At 39.5% G+C, this 20,484-nt stretch overlaps 1 protein-coding gene across 1 annotated transcript; it reads right to left on the bottom strand.

The window, feature by feature from the left end:
• Window positions 1-19,222: 19,222 nt before the first annotated feature.
• Window positions 19,223-20,161, bottom strand: LOC132669329 (olfactory receptor 4F3/4F16/4F29-like). The gene has a single exon (XM_060619046.3). It carries the CDS (start codon window positions 20,159-20,161, stop codon window positions 19,223-19,225), a length of 939 nt encoding a protein of 312 aa, XP_060475029.3.
• Between the last annotated feature and the right edge of the window lie 323 nt (window positions 20,162-20,484).

Below are 20,484 nucleotides of genomic sequence, written 5' to 3'. Positions count from 1 at the left end.
GGGGGGTGGGAGGGAGAGGAGGGTGGGTGATGGGTATTGAGGAGGGCACCTTTTGGGATGAGCACTGGGTGTTGTATGGAAACCAATTTGACAATAAATTTCATATATTAAAAAAAATAATAAATGAAAAAAAAAAAAACCAGAACTGAGGGTTGATGGGGGGTGGGAGGGAGGGGAGGGAGGGTGATGGGTACTGAGGAGGGCACCTTTTGGGATGAGCACTGGGTGTTGTATGGAAACCAATTTGACAATAAATTTCATATATTAAAAAAAAAATAAGAGCCTTTCTCCAATTTTCATGAACGAAAAAAAAAAAAAAAAAAGAAAAGAAGCTAGACCTCTCAATGTAATCATTTCATCAGGAAACCAGATTAGTCACGGAGAATGCCATATTTAAGTGATAATTCAACATGTTCTTAGAATTTGGTTTCACTAAAGCTATAAAACTACTTAAATAATTATGTGATAAGTACATCAGTCACCAGTAAGGTTCCTAGATTTTTCCTGCTACTCACAAAACTCAGCCCCTAAATTCACCATTCTCTTTGTAGCCCTAAACCCTGTAAGTAAAGTGAAGTTGAACACCAAAGTCCTTTTCTTTCAGGATATGCTGTCACTCAGATAGTAACTTCCAACACAGGGTACTACAGCAAACCAGCTTAGCACTGAATCACAGGTACATCAAAAACTGAGAGCTAGAAACCTTTCTTCAGGGCTTCAGTGACAGCTCCCATCTCTGCAGCTAATTTCTAATCGGGATAGAAACAGTCTGTTTTGTTGGTTTTTTTTCCCCCTGTAAATTTGCTGGAAACATCGATGGGATACAGAAAAGGAAATTCATGAAATTACTGGGTAAGGATCCAGGGTCATATGATGCTGCGAAAAGCTGTATTTTTCCGCTCGGGAACTTTTAGATGACTCTGTATCTAAAAGCAGTTTTAGAAACTGAGAAAAGAAAATAGGAACAGTAATTTCTAAGGAACAAAACAAAATCACAAGCAATGACCGCCCTGAACCCTAAGGGACAAGACAAAATAAAAATCACAGGAGTGTTGAAATGAACAAGCTGTACCCCCTTCACTTAGGTTAACAAGCATTTGCTGAGTCATGTCTCAATGAAAACTCCAACTTGTTCAGGGAGGCACTACTACAGTCATTTTGAACAAACACTTGCCTGTGCCTCTAATTAGAGGCTAACTAGTCTCAATTTGTATCTTGTTGGTGTGCTGAAATAAAAAACAAAATCAAGAGACAGAAGACAGTGTTGAATGGAAACATTTTATTAAATCCAATCCGGCAACAGACTAGAAACATGAAAGATAGTAGTTCAAAGGAAATGGGAAGAAAAGGAGTTAAGTGCGTTCAAGCCAAAAGTCTATGATCCATGCCATAGTGGGAAAGCAATCTCTGAATTTTGTTGACCGGGTTGGCAGCATCCGGGTAGGCGGGTGAGGTGAGCCCCAAGCGGCTGGGCTCGCTGTTTGTGCTCCGCTGCAGATGAGGCGTCCCAGTCTACCACACACAGGTGTCTGCAGGGCCGGTCGGCCAAAATAGAGAAGTGAAAATAGAATTTTCAAAACGCTAAAATCATGACATTCCTACAAAGTCGTTAATTAACAAGCAAACTAACATGTGTTAAAATCAATTCAAATGGGGGTGCCTGGGTGTCTAGGTCAGATAAGCATCTGACTTGGGCTCAGGTCAGCAGCTCCCAGGTCATGAGTTCCAGCCCCGCATCAGGCCCTGTGCTGACAGCTTGGAGGGAGCCTGGAGCCTGCTTCAGATTTTGTGTCTCCCCCTCTCTCTGCTCCTCCCCTGCTCATACTCTGCCTCCCTCAAAAGTAACTATTAAAAAAAAATAAAAATTTAAGAGCATAATCAAAGACAAAGGCCCACATTCCTATAGTACCACATAATCCCAGAGGATCCCCTAGCCAATGCCCAGTATTCCATGGAAAGGGCACCCAGTCATTTCTTGGCCCATTTCCAAGCCATTCTCAATTTTTCCCTATTAGTCAGTATTTACCTGTTTCCCAGAGCCACAACTACTTGAGGTTAAAAACTGACAAAAAAAGAAAACAAAACATGCACACCAAAACAAAAACAAACACACCAAAAAAACAGTCTTCCCTGCAGTGCAATCAAATGATTCAAAGGAGAGGAAAAATTCTCCTTTGGTTATTCACTGCCCCAATCTACCTGGCTCCCTGCAGAGAAATTAGTCTGCAAGAACATTTGGAGTGCTGTCCCAAGGTGATGTGCTTTGAGTGTGTTTTTCATGAAATACACTCAGTCCTGAGGCTGACCCAGTATGATTCAAGTTTCTCTGTTTGACCGTGATATAATGGAGGTAAACAGAACATTGTCACTGTGTTTTCAGTGCCTTCACCTCCAACACTCTTTCTGCACAAACAGAAGTTGAGTGTGAAGTAAGGGGAGGAGGTGATCTAGAAGAGCTATCTCTATAATTTGTCAAGTCACAACTTCTTGAGGTGGCATTATTTTGCTCCAGACATGTATATAATTATTCATAAAACAATGCATTTACATAAAATTGCCAAATTTTCAAGACCAAACAGTCATAAAGAAAGTGCATACGCAGAGACTACAAGAAACCTAATCAGAAAAACCGCAGCACAAAGTATAAAAATATGGGCAACGTATGTTTATATTCTCCTTCCTTTCCCTTGTTCCTTCTCTTCCTAGAAGAAATAACTGAATTCCCTGCCTTTGGAGCTCTTGGTGCAGCTATAGGAATAATTGTTTACAATCACAATTTTCTCCCCTTTTCCTTTCCCACTTGCCCACAAATTTACAGGTAATGAATATCTTAGTTGGGGGTTACTTCTTCCCATTCGTAACTATAGAAAATTAAAAACCAGTAGAGATATTGCCAGTAGGTAAGGCTCATACTGATAACACAGAAATAAGCTAAAAACAAGATACTAAAGAGAAGTCTGATGAATGGATAATGAAGATGTGGTAGAGATATGGTATATACAGACAGATATGGATATATGCATAGATATTATACACACACAATGATATACACATGCTGTGTTTATGTATATATCACAATGGAATATCAGTGACCAAAAAGAATAAAATCTTGCCATTTGCAACAACCTACACGGAACTAGAATATATTATGCTAAGTCAAGTAAGTCAGAAAAAGACAAATGTAATATGATTTCACTCACATGTGGAGTTTAAGAAACACAACAGATAAACATAGGGGAAGGGAAAGAAAAATTAAGATAAAAACAGAGAGGAAGGCAAACCATAAGATTCTTAAATACATAGAACAAGCTGAGGGTTGCGGGAGGGATGGGGCGGGGGGGATGGGCATTAAGGGGGGCACTTGGTGGGATGAGCACTGGGTGTTATATGTGGGTGATGAATCACAGAGTTCTACTCCTGAAACCAATACTGCACTGTATGGTAACTAACTTGAAATTAAATTAAACACAAAAAGAAAAGAGAACATAACAAGTAATAACGACATGAAAGAGAAGAAAGAGTAAAACTAAGTTACCAAATAAATCTTAGGCCTCTAACCAGAAAAGACTGACTTAAAACATAAACTAACTGATAAAATCTTTCTCGTTTTAGCTTGAAAAAGCAACAAAAATCCTCTTCTGGCAAAGGAAGTGGGTTAAAACCCAAGGATATTGATGGGAAGTTGTAAGAATGTAGCTTAAAAATACTCTGTTTTGATTCTATTTTTCCCTTTTTAGATGAGGACTACACCTTAACTTTTGTTTGAAAGATACTCCTATGAAAACAATGCAGCTAAACAGAAGGTTTACATGAATGTCTGAGAAGTTTTGTTGGTTTTTTAAAAACACTTTTTGTCATTCTAGGCTAATTTGTGCATTCTGCATACACTAGATTTTAAAGTTCTTAAGAATAGTTGAACTGTGTTATCACAAACTGAGTTATTCATTAAAATCATTAAGTTGAGGAATTCAGGTTTGTTGTGTTAGAAAAAAGCTAAAAATTCACTGAGGGCAACTGATTTCAATAAAAGAAGAACTCTTGTCTCAAAGACAGACACCAGTTGATTCTGTACAGTTAGAGATCGAATAAAGATAACATAATGAAAGTACAGGTACAAGTTTGAGATACTGTCTGCTTCCACTGAATTTTTTTTATCATTTAAAGTTTTTTATTTAGTGGGGCCTGGGTGGCTCAGTCAGTTGAGCGACCAATTCTTGATTTGGCTCTGGTCATGATCTCACAGTTCATGGGTTTGAGCCCCACATGTGCAGAGCCTGCTTCGGACTCTCTCTCTGCCTCTCCCAGCGCCACCCCCCCCCCCCATAAGTAAAAGAAATAAATGTTTTTTTATTTATTTTAGACAGACAGGCAGAGTGCCTGCAGGTAGGGGAGGGGCAGACGGAGACAGAGAGGATCCCAAGCAGGTTCAGTACTGAGGTGGGGAGCCCATCATGGGGCTAGAACCCACAAAATGGGAGATCATAACCCGAGCTGAAATGAAGAGTCCAAGCTTTAACCAACTGAGCCACCCAGGCGCCCCCATTTGAATCTTGATTTGAGGTTATTGCTACTGTGGTTTCTGATATGAGAAAGTCAAAGAAATAGCCACTCATCCTTCTACTATTTTCTAAAGAGAGATGAATTTTAAAACTCACATGACAAGCATTAATTTATATTAATTATATTCTCAGCTTAGTTATTTCCTAAATGTTTTAAATCATTAATTAGTAAGTTCAAGGATTTTTCTGTGGAAATCTCCTTGTCCCATAAAAAATCTGCTATGATATTACTAACACAGTAGCACTTAATTAGGGAAAGTGGGAACAAGGCATAAGGGTCGATCTCATTCATACTTATTAAAACAGGCTATCAAAACCTGGGCAAATCTTGAGATTGGCTGATGTTTTAAAGCCAGAGTTGATACAGGCAAGGCAAGAGTCTGGGGCAAAAATAAAGGAAGTGCAATCTGAATCACAAGATGTTCTGGTTACAATTACACAATTGGTTGAGATGGTTGTTCTAGTTCTCAGTCATGCATGACTGATTGAGGACTGTGTTTTGCCAATCCAGAGGGTCAGAAAAAAAGTAGCCTCACTCCTGACTACATCACTGTCAGAATTTCTAGATGGCATTGATGTCACAGAAACAATAGTTTGGAGTCCAATTAGGAGCCGACCAATATGCTCCTTGTTGAATGATCGATTGCTGGGTCATGTGGTATGATACGACTATACAGCAGCCCTCAAAACTTTGGAAATTACCTGCAGTGGCAAAGCACAGAAATTCCAGAGCAGAATAATTATGAAACACTGCAGAATGCTTCAGAGACAGAATTGTAAATTACCAAACTCGAGCCTAAACAATGTACCTTTGGATCTAATTACCTACCTTGGCAAGCCAGATAAACCATCTTCTTCTGTTTAGACATTAAGTGTTCTTTCTGGCTTACATCAAGTGCAACAAAAGTGTTGGCAAAAGCACAAACATAACTGACTTGGCTAGCTAATAGAAAGTCTAAAGCTATTGTGTGGTCCACTGCTACATAGGCTAAAATGATGCTTAGACTTGCATATTCAGCCTCAAAAGCTATCAGAGTCCATTATAACTTCAGCTGAGGTTAATGATACCTTTCTGGCCATGTTTTCCAATTAATGATCACTTACAGAAATCTCCACTTCAGGGATGGCACCATAAAGAGTGAATCAGTGATTCCTCTAGGAAGTTCTTCAGTTGTTAGGTCATTCAAGATTTCCTTGGAAGGGTGAGGAAAAGATGCTAGTACCTGCTGATGATAAACCCGAGTGATGTAGCCACCAAAAAAATGCTAGAACTGTTCACGAATTCAGCAGAGTGGCAGGATAGAAAATCAATGCACACAAATCGGTTGTACTCCTATACACCAACAATGAAGCAACAACAAGACAAATCAAGGAATCGATCCCATCTACAATTGCACCAAAACCACAAAATACCTAGGAATACATCTAACCAAAGAGGTGAAAAATCTGTACACTGAAAATGATAGAAAGCTTATGAAAGAAATTGAAGAAGACACAAAAAAACGGAAAAAGATTCCATGTTTCTGGACAGGAAGTACAAATATCGTTAAAATGGCGTTACTACCCAAAGCAATCTACATAGTCAATGAATCCCTATCAAAATAACACCAGTGTTCTTCACAGAGCTAGAACAAATACTCCTAAAATTTGCACAGAACCAGAAAGACCCCGAATAGCCAAAGCAATCTTGAGAAAGAAAATCAAAGCAGGAGGCATCACAATCCTGGACTTCAAGCTATACTACAAAGCTCTAATCATCAACATAGTATGGTACTGGCACAAGAACAGACACTCAGATCAATGGAACAGAATAGAAAACCCAGAAATGAACCCACAAATGGAGGGCCATTGACTAATGTCACAAACTAATCTTTGACAAAGCAGGAAAGAATATCAATGGAACAAAGACAGTCTCTTCAGCAAGTGCTGCTGGAAAAACTAGACAGCAACATGCAGAAGAATGAACCTGGACCACTTTCTTACACCATACACAAAAATAAACCCAAAATGGATGAAAGACCTCAATGTCAACAGGAAGCCATCAAAATTCCTTGAGGAGAATGCAGGCAAAAACCTCTTTGATCGTGGCTGCAGCAACTGTTACTCAACATGTCTCTGGAGGCAAGGGAAACAAAAGCAAAAATGAACTATTAGGACTTCATCAAAATAAAAAGCTTCTACACAATGAAGGAAACCATCAGCAAAACTAAAAGGCAACAGACAGAATGGGTCAAGAATTTTGCAAACGACATATCAGGTCAAAGGTTAGTATCCAAAATCTAGAAAGAACTTATCAAACTCAACCCCCAAAAAACAAAGAGCCTAGTGACGAAATGGGCAAAAGACATGAACAGACACTTCTCCAAAGAAGACATCCAGATGGCCAACCGACACATGTAAAAATGCTCCACGTCACTCACCATCTGGGAAATACAAATCAAAACCACCATGAGCTACCACCTCACACCTGTCAGAATGGCTAACATTAACAACTCAGGCAGGGCACCTGGGTGGCTCAGCCGGTTAAGCATCTGACTCAGATTCAGGTCATGATCTCAGTGTGTGAGTTCGAGCCCCATGTCGATCTCTGTGCAGACAGCGTGGAGCCTGGAGCCCACTTACAGTTCTGTGTCTCCCTCTCTCTCTGCCCCTCCCCGGCTCTCTCTCTCTCTCTCTCTCTCTCTCTCAAAAAATAAACATTAAAAATTTTTTGAAAAAAACTCAGACAACAACAGATGTTGGCAAGGATGCAGAGAAAGAGGATCTCTTTTGTATTGCTGGTGGGAATGAAAACTGGTGCAGCCACTCTGGAAAACAGTATGGAGGTCCTCCAGAAATTAAAAATACAACTGCCCCGGGGCGCCTGGGTGGCGCAGTCGGTTAAGCGTCCGACTTCAGCCAGGTCACGATCTTGCGGTCCGTGAGTCCGTGAGTTCGAGCCCCGCGTCAGGCTCTGGGCTGATGGCTCGGAGCCTGGAGCCTGTTTCCGATTCTGTGTCTCCCTCTCTCTCTGCCCCTCCCCCGCTCATGCTGTGTCTCTCTCTGTCCCAAAAATAAATAAAAAACGTTGAAAAAAAAAAAAAATTAAAAAAAAAAAAAAAAAAATACAACTGCCCCTGCCCCATCCATGCTCTCTCTCACTTTCTCTCTCTCTGTGAAAAATAAACTTTAAATATTTTTTAAAAATTAAAATTAAAATTAATATAGAACTACCCTACGACCCAGCAGTTGCACTACTAGGTACTTATCCAAGGGATACAGGTGTGCTATTTCGAAGGGACACGTGCACCCCAATGTTTATAGCAGCACTATCAACAATAGACCAAGTATGGAAAGAGCCCAAATGTGCGTTGATGGATGAATGGATAAAGAAGATGTGGTACACATATACAATGGAGTATTACTCGGCAATCAAAAAGAATGAAATCTTGCCATTTCAACAACATGGATGAACTAGAGGCTATTATACTAAGCAAAATTAGTCAGTCAGAGAAAGACAAATATCATATGACCTCACTCATATGAGGACTTAAGACACAGAACAGATGAACATAAGTGAAGGGAAGCAAAAATAATATAAAAACAGGGAGGGGGACAAAACATAAGAGACTCTCCAATATGGAGAACAAACAGGGTTACTGGAAGGGTTGTGGGAGGGGGAATGGGCTAAATGGGTAGGGGGCATTAGGGAATCTACTCCTGATATCATTGTTGCACTAACTTGGATGTAAATTTAAAACAAAACAAACAAAAAGCCCTGAGTAATGTAGTACATTAGTTCCTTGTAGTATTGGGCCATATCTGCTTGCAACAGAGTGGAGTCTAAGAACAGATGATATTCTAAGATGCACAGATTGGCCTGTTACGAAGCCATCAATAGACTATGAGCTAAGGAAGCTGAAATATTTCTGAAAGGTTTGAATAATTTTAAATTAATTCTATTTGTCTTACAAGCACCAGGTGATGTACAGAATTGTTGAATCACTACAGTATACACCTGAAACTAACACACTACTGTATGTTAAGTAACTGGCATTAAAATAAAAACTTTTTAAAAAGCCAAAAAAAAAAAAAAAAAAAAAAGAAAAGGAAAGGAAAAGAAAGAATTCCATTTGTCATTTCTCCTAGGCCAGAAGATGGGAGATGGTATGAACAGTGGAGTTTTCATGTACATGAGAAGGTCTTGCATAGGTCTTTAATGACAGCGTCGTGACTCCCCAAGTGGGAAACTGAGGATACTTTTGCCAGTGTCAGAGACACGGATTGCTAACAAGGATGTTGACCGTTCTGAAAACAAACATAGAAAAATAAAACATATTCATATCCCATTGCAGGCAGTAACAATATGAAGTCAGTTTGGATGTATTCAAATGGGCTGTGAGATTCTGGCTCCCACATATGCCTAATCTTGACAGTTTTGCCATGATTATATCATTGGAAAATTAGGCATGTCTTAGAGATACTCTAAGTGATTTTTCTAAAATTTCCCTAGCAGTGTGGATTTACAATGATGGGAAACTTGTCCTTACTATGATGGGTAAGTTCACGTAGAGTCAAAACAAAGTTCTCCTTAAAATCATCAGGGACTACAACACATGTATTCCTGGAAGTGACCGAGATTATCTTCACGGAATCTACATCCATATCATTTCCAATATTCCTTCTTGAGTTTCCAAACGCATTTTCGCTCTCCGTGACCTTTTCAAACTCCTCCAAAGTCCTATTTACGGGAAGTATCACAGAAACAAGCACCTTTGTAAGGGCTTTCTACTATAACTCCTTGCATGGAACATATTCTCACTTACACAGCAACTCCATTGTCCCTAGCATCTCCAATCATCTGGCTTAGTCGAAAACACGAAGATAATTCTCAAATGGAAACTAGTCAAATTTGCATTATAAGACAACTAATTGCAATGCTTTTTAACTTACATGTTCCTTTAAATTTTATCTGGTGTGGATACAAGTAAGAAGGGTATTTGCAAATCCTTGATCAGAATGGAAAATAAGGGCCCTAAAAATGTTAGCACATAACAGCTGAAGAAGAGTCATATTAAATACATCAGACTCATATTTCCAGGTTGTAAACAGTCATTTTAATTAAATGACTACTAAGAGATAAAAATATAGGTGCCTAGGGATCCAAATCTAGGGATTTTCACATTATTCCACAAATTCTCATTAATGAGGTCTTCCCCTTGGCTGTATCTCTGATTTGAAAAGCATATTAATTTAATCAATTGGCACCATAGAGATTGAGCAAAGATCCTAATGTCACTTCGTGCTTCAGTCCATCTGTTGTTAATCAACATGAAGGAAGTCTTTTTCTCATTTCATTCTTTGTCTCCTTTTCACTGACTTAAAATGAAAATAGACTACCTTTCTTTCTCCCAAGACTCAACTCTCTTGGACAAGGGCAGTTTCTATTATTCATATACCATCTATCCATAACTCGTACAACACTACTACATAGAGAGTGGACAGTCAGCTACGATTAAGAGGCACATAGACCAAATCTACACTAAACCTGCCATGTTTTCCCATGTAAATATTGTCCTATTTGGCTATTTTATAAAAAGGCTAGGAGGATTTTAACTTTCTTTTGTGTGACTGGTTTTCAGGGCTTGGCTCTAAGTCAGCCTACAGGACGTTATTTGTAACTCCTCCAGTTGGTCTCACTCTGATTTCCAACAATAACTACTTCCCAGGGTTAAAATATCAACCAAATCAACCAAAGTATCTCCTCATAAGCTACGCAGAGAATTAGGGATTGCCATGGTAACCTCCATTTCTAAAGGGCAGAGCAATTGGATATGAAAGCATCTTGATAGCCCCAGTGATACCAAACGCAGAGACTGACCCAAACCCATTCAATGAATAAAGGATCTGGAGACAATTAAGATAGAACTTCCTTTCAGAAAGGATGATAAAATGTATAATTATCTATGAGTTCACCAAAGATATACCAGGAGAAAGGCAATGCAATTTTTGAGACTAAAAACCATGCCTGTTAGAATTCTTTTAGAGGTCAACTATAAAGGCGAATAAACTACCACTAGTGATTATGATTTACATATAAGCTAGCAAAATGGAAGGAGATGGCGGCAAAGGAGGACGCTGGGCTCACCGCGTCCTGCTGATCACTTAGATTCCACCTACACCTGCCTAAATAACCCAGAAAACCGCCAGAGGATTAGCAGAACGGAGTCTCCAGAGCCAAGCCCAGATGAGAGGCCCACGGAAGAGGGTAGGAAGGGCAGAGAGGCGGTGCGCCCTACACGGACTGGCGGGAGGGAGCCAGGGCGGAGGGGCAGCCCGCCAGCCAAGCAGAGCCCCTGAGTCTGCCTTGCAAAAGCGGAGGGGCCAGACACAGTGTGTTCAGACAGCAAGCAGGACTTAACATCTGGGAGGTTATAAGTTAACAGCTCTGCTCAGAGAGCAGGAGGGCTGGAGGACAACGGGAAGGAGAGTTGTTGAGCCCAGGCTGACAGAGCACAGCTTGGTGGGGAACAAAGGTGCTCGCCAGCACAATGTCCCTCGCTCATCCCCCAGCCAAAATCCCAAAGGGAACTAGTTCCTGTCAGGGAACCTGCTTGCACCGCGCAAACACCCAACCCTGTGCTTCTGCGGATCCATCCCTCCGGCGGCGGAGGGTATGACTCCCTCCCAGTGCCACAGGGCCCCTTCCAAAAGCTGATCAAAAAATGATAAGCGAGCTGAGCCTGCCCCTCCCGCCCCCATGCACCTTGTCGATCCACCCCAGCTAATACGCCAGATCCCCAGCACCACAAGCCTGGCAGTGTGCAAGTAGCCCAGATGTGCCATGCCACCCGACAGTGAATTCCGCCGCTAGGAGAGGGGAAGAGACAGCACACACCAGTCTAACTGTGGCCCCAGCGGTGGGCAGGGGGCAGACATCAGGTCTGACTGCAGCCCCGCCCACCAACCCAAGTCATTCAAGACACCACAGGAGAAGTGCCCTGCAGTTCCGCACCACTCCAGCAACTATCCAAAACGAGAAAACAGGAGAATTCCCCACAAAAGAATCTCCAGGAATACTGACAGCTAACGAACTGATCATAAAGGATTTAAACAATATAATAGAAACTGAATTTAGAATAATAGTCATAAAATTAATCACTGTGCTTGAAAACAGTACAAAGACCAGCAGAGAATCTCTTGCTACAGAGATCAATGGACTAAGGAACAGCCAGGAGGAGCTAAAAAATGCTATAAATGAGCTGCAAAATTAAATGGAGATGACCATGGCTCAGATTGAAGAGGCAGAGGAGACAATAGGGGAACTAGAAGATAAAATTATGAAAAACGAGGAAGCTGAGAAAAAGAGAGATAAAAAAATCCAGGAGTATGAGGGGAAATTTAGAGAACTAAGTGATGCACTAAAGAGACATAATGTACGCATAATTGGTATTCCAGAGGAGGAAGAGAGAGGGAAAGGTGCTGAAGGTGTACTTGAAGAAATAATAGCTGAGAACTTCCCTGAACTGGGGAAGGAAAAAGGCATTGAAATCCAAGAGGCACAGAGAACTCCCTTCAGACATAACTTGAATCGATCTTACGCACGACATATCGTAGTGAAACTGGCAAATTACAAGGATAAAGAGAAAATTCTGACAGCAGCTAGGGATAAACGTACTCTAACATATAAAGGGAGACCGATAAGACTTGTCACCTATAGCTCTACTGAAACTTGGCAGGCCAGAAAGGAACAGTGGGAAATCTTCAAAGTGATGAAGAGAAAAAATGTACAGCTGAGAATCCTTTATCCAGCAAGTCTGTCATTTAGAATAGAAGGAGAGATAAAGGTCTTCCCAAACAAACAAAAACTGAAGGAATTCGTCACCAATAAACCAGCCCTACAAGAGATCCATCCTAAGGGGGGATCCTGTGAGACAAAGTACCAGAGACATCACTACAAACATGAAACCTACAGACATCACAATGACTCTAAACCCATATCTTTCTATAATAACACGGAACGTAAATGGACTAAATGCGCCAACCAAAAGACAAAGGGTATCAGAATGCATAAAAAAACAAGACCCATCTCTTTGCTGTCTACAAGAGACTCATTTTAGACCTGAGGACACGTTCAGATTGAAAGTGAGGGGATGGAGAACTATTTATCATGCTACTGAAAGTCAAAAGAAAGCTGGAGTAGCCATACTTATAGCAGACAAACTAAACTTCAAATTAAAGGCTGTAACAAGAGATGAATAAGGGCATTATATGATATTTACAGGGACTATCCATCAGGAAGAGCTAACAATTATAAATGTCTATGCGCCGAATACCGGAGCCCCCAAATATATAAATCAATTACTCACAAACATAAGCAACCTTGTTGATAAGAATGTGCTAATTGCAGGGGACTTTAACACCCCACTTACAACAATGGATAGATCATCTAGACACATGGTCAATAAAGAAACAAGGGCCCTGAATGATACATTGGATCAGATGGACTTGACAGATTTATTTAGAACTCTGCATCCCAAAGCAACAGAATATACTTTCTTCTCGAGTGCACATGGAACATTCTCCAAAAGAGATCACATACTGGGTCACAAAACAGCCCTTTATAAGTATACAAGAATTGAGATCATACCATGCATACTTTCAGAACACAATGCTATGAAGCTTGAAATCAACCACAGGAAAAAGTCTGGAAAACCTCCAAAAGCATGGAGGTTAAAGAACATCTTACAAAAGAAAGAATGGGTCAACCAGGCAATTAGAGAAGAAATTTAAAAATATATGGAAACAAACAAAAATGAAAATACAACAATCCAAACGCTTTGGATGCAGCAAAGGCAGTCCTGAGAGGAAAAGACATTGCAATCCAGGCCTATCTCAAGAAACAAGAAAAATCCCAAATACACAATAACAGCACACCTGAAAGAAATAGAAGCAGAGCAGCAAAGATACCCCAAAACCAGCAGAAGAAGAGAAACAATAAATATCAGAGCAGAAATAATATAGAATCTAAAACAACAGTAGAGCAGATCAACGAAACCAAGAGTTGGTTTTTTGAAAAAATAAACAAAATTGATAAACCTCTAGCCAGGCTTCTCAAAAAGAAAAGGGAGAGGACTCAAATAGATAAAATCATGAATGAAGATGGAATTCTTACAACCAATCCGTCAGAAATACAAGCAATTATCAGGGAATACTATGAAAAATTATACAGTTTGTTGTTTGTCCAACAAACTGGACAATCTGGAAGAAATGGACAAATTCCCAAGCACCCACACACTTCCAAACTCAAACAGGAAGAAATAGAAAATTTAAAAAGACCCATAACCAGCAAATAAATTGAATCAGTTATCAAAAATCTCCCAACAAATAAGAGTCCAGGACCAGATGGCTTCCCTGGGGAAGTCTACCAGACATTTGAAGCAGAGATAATACCTATCCTTCTCAAGCTGTTCCAAAAAATAGAAAGGGAAGGAAACTTCCAGACTCATTCTATGAAGCCAGCATTACTTTGATTCCTAAAACAGACAGAGACCCAGCAAAAAAAGAACTACAGGCCAATATCCCTGATGAATATGGATGCAAAAATTCTCTAGAACATACTAGCAAATCGAATTCAACAGCATATAAAAAGAATTATTCACCATGATCAAGTGGGATTCATTCCTGGGATGCAGGGCTGGTTCAACATTTGCAAATCAATCAATGTGATGCATCACATTAATAAAAGAAAAGATAAGAACCATATGATCCTGTCAATCGATGCAGAAAAAGCATTTGACAAAATTCAGCATCCTTTCTTAATAAAAACCCTCAAGAAAGTCGGGATAGACAGAACATACCTAAACATCTTAAAAGCATTTATGAAAAGCCCACAGCTAATATCAACCTCAATGCGGAAAAACTAAGAGCTTTCCCCCTGATATCAGGAACATGACAGGGATGTCCACTCTCACCCCTCTTGTCTAACATAGTGTTAGAAGTTCTAGCATCAGCCATCAGACAACAAAAGGAAATCAAAGGCATCAAAATTGGCAAAGATGAAGCCAAGCTTTCACTTTTTGCAGATGACATGATATCATACATGGAACACCCAACAGACTCCACCAAAAGTCTGCTAGAACTGATACATGAATACAGCAAAGTTGCAGGATACAAAATCAATGTACAGAAATCAGTTACATTCTTATACCCTAACAATGAAGCAACAGAAAGACAAATAAAGAAACTGATCCCATTCACAATTGCACCAAGAAGCATAAAATACCTAGGAATAAATCTAACCAAAGATGTAAAAGATCTGTATGCTGAAAACTATAGAAAGTTTATGAAGGAAATTGAAGAAGATATAAAGAAATGGACAAACATTCCGTGCTCATGGATTGGAAGAATATTGTTAAAATGTCAATACTACCCAAAGCCATCTACACATTCAGTGCAATCCCAATCAAAATTGCACCAGCATTCTTCTCGAAGCTAGAACAAGCAATCCTAAAATTTGCATGGAACCACAAAAGACCCCAAATAGCCCAAGTAATATTGAACAAGACCAAAGTGGGAGCCATCACAATCCGACTTTAGCCTCTACTACAAAGCCGTAATCATTAAGACAGCATGGTATTGGCACAAAAACAGACACACAGACCAACGGAATAGAATACAGACTCCAGAATTGGACCCACAAACAACTGGCCAACCAATCTTTGACAAAGCAGGAAACAATACCCAATGGAAACAAGACAGTCTCTTTAACAAATGGTGCTGGGAGAACTGGACAGCAACATGCAAAAGAATGAAATGAGGAAACTTTCTCACACCATTCACAAAAATAAACTCTAAATGGATAAAGGACCTCAATGTGAGACAGGAAACCATCAAAACCCTAGAGGAGAAAGCAGGAAAAAACCACTCTGACCTCAGCCGCAGCAATTTCTTACTTGACACATCTCCAAAGTCAAGGGAATCAAAAGCAAAAATGAACTATTGGGACCTCATGAAGATAAAAAGCTTCTGCACAGCAAAGGAAAAAATCAACAAAACTAAAAGGCAACCAACGGAATGGGAAAAGATATTTGCAAATTACATATCGGACAAAGGGCTAGTATCCAAAATCTATAAAGAGCTCACCTAACTCCACACTCGAAAAACAAATAATCCAGTGAAGAAATGAGCAGAAAACACGAATAGACACTTCTCTAAAGAAGACATCCAGATGGCCAACAGGCACATGAAAAGATGCTCAACGTCACTCCTCATCAGGGAAATACAAATCAAAACCATACTCAGATACCAACTCGCACCAGTCAGAGTGGCTAAAATGAACAAATCAGGAGACTATGGATGCTGGCGAGGATGTGGAGAAATGGGAACCCTCTTGCACTGTTGGTGGGAATGCAAACTGGTGCAGCCGCTCTGGAAAACAGTGTAGAGGTTCCTCCAAAAATTAAAAATAGACCTACCCTATGACCCAGCATTAGCACTGTTAGGAATTTACCCAAGGGATACAGGAGTACTGATGCATAGGGGCACTTGTACCCCATGTTTATAGCAGCACTTTCAACAATACCCAAATTACGGAAAAAGCCTAAATGTCCATCAACTGATGAATAGATAAAGAAATTGTGGTTTACATACACAATGGAATACCACCTGGCAATGAGAAAAAATGAAATATGGCCTTTTGTAGCAACACGGATGGAACTGTAGAGTGTTACAGATACCATATGTTTTCACTCTTATGTGGATCCTGAGAAATTTAACAGAAGACAATGGGAGAGGGAAAGGAGGAAAACAAAAACAAAAAAGTGAGGGAGGGAGGGAGCCAAACCCTAAGACACTCGTAAAAACTAAGAACAAACTGAGGGTTGATGGAGGGTGGGAGGGAGGACATTGTGAGTGATGGGTAATTAGGAGGGCACCTGTTGGGATGAGCACTGGGTGTTGTATGGAAACCATTTGACAATAAATTTCATATTAAACACACACACGCACACACAAAACAAACAAACGTTAAAAAAATTTTTAAGTGGATATACTTTTTAGCAGGTAAAAATCTTTTGGGAGAAATTAAAATGTGAATAAAGAATTTAAATGATTATGATCCCCTATTGATTCTAAATATATCAGTCTCTAAAGGAGGTAATCTGAGATACACATAACATATATAAGATTTTCAAGCAGAGTACAAAATTAAAGATAATCTTATTGGTCAATAACAGAGCAATAACAAATATAATTATGATTCTCATATAATGCAGTATGTATGTATTTAAAATTATTTTGTACTACAACATTTGATAATGTGAAAAACTTCTCTGAATGTAATATTCATCAAAAAGGCAGGCAGGATAAAATGCAGAGACCATTAAATGTCCCTTTTATAAATATCTATTTGTATTTAGGCAGAGGAAAACACTACAAATTAGCATATCAAAATATTGCCACTAATTATCTCCACATAGTGATTTTATGGGTGACTTCTACTTCATCTCTAATTCAAAGGAAGCTTTTCTTTTTATTAGAAGAAAAAAATTGTATTAGAAAAAATAGTACTTTCTTAAGTAATAAAACATGAAGGAATTCACATCAGAAATCATGGAAAATACACTCTTCTTAGAACCAGAAACGTATTTATCAATACCCTTTCGATTATACAGGACAAAACCACACCTCACACAAACTTAAGCAAGAAGGTTAATGTATTCGCCCATTTATTAGCTCAGCTGGTCACCAAATTCATTGGAGGGCAAGAATGAAGCCGAATGCCAAAGACTGTTGGAACCAAGAAACTGGCTACTGCCAAGCTTCTATCTGTAAATCCTATGTCTTTTTCCACATAAGTTTTTTCAGTATCCCAGACTTGATTTTTGACAGCAGGAAATATGATGGCCAGCAGTTTCTCCATATCACAGCTGAAAAAGGGATGAGCTTGTTTTCTCTCCGTTCTTGGGTCTACCATCCTGAGGAAAAGCTCAGATTTGGCCATCTTGGTCAGAGGCTCATACCTGAAGCCTTCACCTATGGCTAAGAGATGTGTCATCAAGACTTGGTTCAGAAGCATCCTTTAAGCAAACAGAAGTCGTCAGAGAGGTAGGATTTACATGTCGCCTTCAGTCATATGACATGACATGACATGACATGGTTACGGCAAGACAAAGCTACATTTACCAGGAGAAGCAGGTTGCTGATTTGAGCAAATAACAGACTAGATGTCCACTAAAAGTAGTTATTTCTTCAGAGTACAAAGAATGACCTTTAAAATTAAGTGATACAGAAAATCTTCAGGTACTATGCAGTTGGCGAATCTGTCTTATCATACATACAGGCCTGATAGAAGAAAAGAAAGACATAAGATTGGGAGGAATAGAAATTTTTTTAAATCAGAGAGGAATCTGGCAATCCCTGCTAGCCTACTGAACATTATTTAATCAGTAAAAGAGAAACCTGGAATCTCCCCTTTAAAGACACTACTTCCAAACAAATCTTAGGAGACTGAGTATAAGTGCTAGCTACTAAACTGTTTTCCAAGTATCCATCAGGGGTGTCAAAAATAATGAATGAGTGATAAAAAGAGCAATGGAAATCGAAAGAAAACACAAAAAATTAGCAAGTGACATTGTAATTTCATTAATAAGGACCACTTACAAGACAATAGGAATACTGATAAACTGGTTAAGGACTATGTGTAAGGATACATAAGGTTGAGGGTTATTTGTACTACATCTCTGAGAATGAGACTCGGTTCTTCTCTGTTAAAATAGATATGAACTGAAATTTCTAAATCCATGTATGCAAATCCCACATTCTTATAGAATATAATACAGTCATATACAAAACACCTCCAAAACTAAAACTTAGCTTGCAATGACTCAAACCCTGTAAATGCAATGGGAATAGTATTATTTCAGAAGAAGAAAAAGGAAGAACCTGGCTAGTTACAAACAAAAATGATAACGAATCTTAAAGAACATAGGAGTTAGATAGTCTGAAACAGAGTACAAACAAAAGTCAAAAGGTAAATCTTGTGAGACCAACCAGCTCTGTCCGACACAAAGGCGGTCTGGCCTAAGGATCCATTATTTTTCTACTTCTGATGGCAGGCCTATCCTCAAAGGCATCAAAATCTCATGTGATTATTTGAGTGTCCAGCTGACTCCTCTTACTCCATTTCCCTCCTCATTAATGTCCTTACCATCACTTGACTTCTCATAAATTTCCCTTCACTGAATTAATCAATTAGGCTTACATGAAAGTTCAGACCACTTGCTGATCTTTTACAGCAAATTAATCAAATGACACCTTGACATACGTATATATTTCTATCTAGTATCAATTTATTTAGTGTCAATCAGCATTCCCTTATGTAACGCACTCAGACACTGAAGGGACCCAATTTTCAATTCTAGACCACAGTAAATTCATCAAGGTAATGTCTCCCAAGAGACAAGCAATTGTCCTTCTCTGGGAGCTACTTGTTTTTACACCACATGCTTCCTTCAACCAACCATAGGCAGCAACACAATTTCTCAGTTAAGATTTTTTAAGACCCTTGTTATTTTAATCTGGGACAACTCAAGGGTAGTAAGGTACTTGGAATCTGGTATTCAAACTATAGATATGTAATGTTACTTCAAGTCAGTAAGGAAATTTTGTAATACTTGTGTCATTTAAGAAATCCTTCTATAAATAATAAACCGACTACACATTTTCCTCATTGCCACTTTCATCTCTTTGTTCCTGAATGTATAGATGACTGAATTAAAAAAAGGAGTGAGAACTGCATCAAAGACAACAAGATATTTGTCTAGGTGTGAGGTGGGGTGAGGCCAGATATAAACGAAGATGCAAGGGCCAAAGAACAAAATCACCACCATGACATGAGTTGACAAAGTGGAGAGGGCCTTAGTTGTGCCTGCTGAAGAGTGTTTCCGAACAGTGATCAGGATAGAAATGTACGAGACAATCAATATGAAGAATGATCCCAGAGATACGAACCCACTGTTGGCTATGACCATGAACTCTAGACGGTAGGTGTCTGTGCAGGCAAGTCTGATGAACCGAGGAAAGTCACAATAAAAGCTGTCTAACACATTAGGGCCACAGAATGGCAATGTTATTACAAAAACCAGTTGAATCACAGAGTGGGTCAAGCCAATTACCCAGGCAGCAACTGTAAGCAAAATACACATTTTTCGGTTCATAATAGTCAAATAGTGCAGAGGCTTGCATATGGCAACATATCTGTCAAAGGCCATGGCAATGAGCAGCACCATCTCCACGCCACCAATGACGTGGATGAAGAAGATTTGAGCGATGCAGCCACCAAAGGAGATGACCTTACGCTTTCTGAAAAGGTCATAAATCATCTTCGGAGAAATGACAGAAGAAATTCCCAGGTCAATGAAGGACAGGTTGACCAACAAAAAGTACATGGGGGAGTGTAAGTGAGGGTCAGAAATCACAGTGAGCATTATGAGGGAGTTTCCCATCATGCTTGCCACATAAACCATAGAGGAGAACACAAAGAGGAGAAGTTGGATCTCCCAGGAATCGGTGAGTCCCAGGAACACAAACTCTGACACCACAGAGTGATTTGCTCTATCCATAGATTTATCCGCTAGAATGTTTCCAGACAAAAGAAAATAACAAGAAACTAAAATGAGAATGTTAATAAAGTTCTACATTAAAATGAATAATCAATCAAGGCTATTCACATTGTGAAAACAAGGTGTCCCCTCAATTCCTTCTCAGGGTCATTATTAAATATGCATTTTACCTGGGGTCACCTAAAGCAGTTGAGTCACTTCCACGTGCAATATTCCTAACACCATGGCTGCCAGGACTATCGATATATAAACAAGACAATGAAGCAAATATGAAAACATAGATGTATATAGCAAGGATCGGGAGGGGCAGGCAAGGTGGTGCA

The sequence above is a fragment of the Panthera onca genome, chromosome B3, assembly GCF_046562875.1.
Source record: "Panthera onca isolate mPanOnc1 chromosome B3, mPanOnc1 haplotype 2, whole genome shotgun sequence".
Taxonomy (NCBI): domain Eukaryota; kingdom Metazoa; phylum Chordata; class Mammalia; order Carnivora; family Felidae; genus Panthera; species Panthera onca.
This window is presented reverse-complemented; position numbering and strand designations above follow the sequence as displayed.